The 2556-nt window shown below is 37.6% G+C and overlaps 1 protein-coding gene across 5 annotated transcripts in view; it reads right to left on the minus strand.

The window, feature by feature from the left end:
* The window catches only part of LOC109545476 (kelch-like ECH-associated protein 1), a 10377-nt gene that overhangs the window by 4550 nt on the left and 3271 nt on the right, over nucleotides 1–2556 (minus strand). For 2 of the 5 annotated variants that reach the window (XM_019916199.2, XM_019916202.2), the window contains exons 1-2: nucleotides 1772–2109; nucleotides 97–253 (exon numbers count right to left, since the gene is read on the minus strand). In XM_019916199.2, coding sequence (XP_019771758.1) covers nucleotides 97–253; nucleotides 1772–1800 — 186 coding nt within the window. In that variant the 5' untranslated portion in view covers nucleotides 1801–2109. Of the gene's footprint in view, nucleotides 1–96; nucleotides 254–1074; nucleotides 1212–1771; nucleotides 2111–2556 lie in introns of those variants that run through there. The other 3 variants (XM_019916200.2, XM_019916198.2, XM_019916201.2) reach the window with 3 other exon arrangements.

Raw genomic sequence — 2556 nt, forward strand, 5'->3', positions numbered from 1 at the left:
CCGATTTTTTTGCAGTATTTGCTTGTTTCACGCTATTCGGATCGGCTACAATGGGCGTTAAACCGAAATGTTAAACTAATATGAAAATGAAGGTACCTTCATCACATCCTTGAGATAGTCAATCATCATAAAGGACATGTCGACTTGTTCGCAATTAGGACTACTTTGGCTACTCATATTCCGCGAACATTCAGTCGCATATCGGGGATTGTTGTAGCATGTGGAATCGTCGTCTCCATCCATGACTTCCAATCTGGAATTAATGAGATGCAATTATTTAATTGGGATTTGAAACAACATTGATAAACATGCGACTGGGCATAAAAATTTGAAAACATTTTGAGCGAAACTGTGATTGTAAGTTGACTATTCATGGTCGCTGTTCAGAAAATCATAATATGACGTCAAATTGTTAATCGACTAAGATAGCGCTATTAATTAATATGACATAAAGCACAGTAAATAGTTAACTGTTTACTAAGTAATATTGACGAATTAATTGCAATCCAAATAAGCACACAATACATTGACTGCTATTTAGAAAACATCTTTACTTTTTACGTTGGAAGCGAGAGCCGGCGTGCAAAGATCAGGAGCATTCAGTGAAAACAATAGGAAGAAAATTACAATTATTGCTACAAAATGAGTGGGTCAAATTATTTATATATTCGTGAAATTAGAAGAAACAAAGTGGGGACTGTGCATATGTAAGCTCACTTATTGAATAAAAAACGCGATATTCAGAACGAGTGTGTAGAAAACATCGTGCAAATCGGCAAAATTTGGCTCCCAATCCAGGCTAACCAGAACCTCCGAAAAACTTTACATCAATTATTCTAATTCACGTCTAAATTCACGATTAGCTACAATCCTAAGTTCAATTTACCAAACAATTTATCTCGACTATAAGTATTTCGTTCTTACAAGCTGGGAGAGCACTTGAAAACATGACTTGGCAATCGTTTAATTATTTCAGTGGATAGTAAAGAACGCGTTTATCAGCCAGTTTAACTTTGCTTAATACCTGAGTTGTTGAAACAAGCCCGCATAATATAGAAAGTATATTAAACTTACTGTGGCCAATTCCTATTCAAGAAAAACATTATTCCATTGAAAAATCCAATGTGTGCGACACAGATCACACGTAAATAGCAGTTCGGTCTGCAATTTTTCCGGATTACGACCAGCACAGTGATGAGTCCCCTAAACCTCTATCAAATGATGGAAATGTACTTTAGACAATCGCACCCAACTAGTATGAATGATAAACGGGACAGAATGTGTTCGGTTTCGTGCAGAAACCCACTGGCAGATAGGCTGCAAATGAGCCACTGATCTCTAATGGAATTAATCAACACTCCGGGCATCTTGCATATGGTAAAACGATCCAAAGGGTGATAATAACATTGCTATACACCCATCAAAGGCGAATTTGCCGCCACTCTTTGATAAGCTGAGTCTAAATAGCGCTTTATAAACTAGTTCAAGAACTATCAGAGGACTAGATCTCTCAGCAATCGAACGTTTTTTCCGTATGTGGAGCTTAATGCTTCGTTTAAATACCAGTTATTCCAGTTCATCGCAATATTAGGTACCAATTTCGTTATTACAAACACTTGTGACGACCGCAAGTTGACACATTCTGTTATAACTTTGGTGTTTAGTTAGTGCGATTTCCAAACTAGCGCTCATCGAGCCATAAAAACGCATCTTCAGCCCCCTAATCTATACCACAAGTTCAAGCTAAGAGGACATAAGTGAGGAAACTTACGGTGGGACATTCGTCTTCATAAAAACCATGTTTTCCACTAGAAATAATCCAGGACCGATGGACACTGATCACACATAAAAATCACACAAAATATTGTGTTCTGTCATCCTACATGCGAGATTACAAGCGCTAAAGTGAATAAAAAGCCGCAGCATTTCAAAATAGACTCACTACGTATGATGACTTTCACAAAATGTGTGTAAACGATATTAGCGTACTTTACCAAACGAGCAATTCATTGCTAGACTTATCGCGCAAATCGCAAAATGAATTAGAAGCTCATGGTCAATGTTGGCCTAGGTCTGCTCACTTAAGGTGAACAACAGTGAATGAAGAGAGCATTCATTTCGACAACAGTTTAAAGAGATCCATTAAAGGTCCGTTAGATCGGTCTTCTGGTGCCGCATGCTCAAATTGCCCAATCATCCATCGAATACTTTACGCTTTATATGGATCCCTTCCATGAGATAAGATAAGCGAAGTGATCAAAATCTAGTAAAATATTTACCCCAAAGCGATTTAGATTAGTAAACGATTACAGTTTTCGAAGAAGTCCAAACTAATTAATATTAATTTCATGACGCAAAGTGAATGCAAATTATTTGAAAATGGAGAAATGAGATGAGAGGAAACCCCGCAGTTGAATATTTTCAAATCGCTTTTGGCCGATCGTTAAAAATTATTTCAGTGCCGAATAGGCCTGGGTAACACAGTGGATTTTCAGGTGTTCACACAGCTTGAGTATTGATACAGCGACACAGCGCGCAACACTTTTAATGTTGGAA

This window comes from Dendroctonus ponderosae, unplaced genomic scaffold (genome assembly GCF_020466585.1).
Source record: "Dendroctonus ponderosae isolate FM_Combo_2020 unplaced genomic scaffold, Dpon_F_20191213v2 Dpon_F_20191213_5, whole genome shotgun sequence".
NCBI lineage: Eukaryota > Metazoa > Arthropoda > Insecta > Coleoptera > Curculionidae > Dendroctonus > Dendroctonus ponderosae.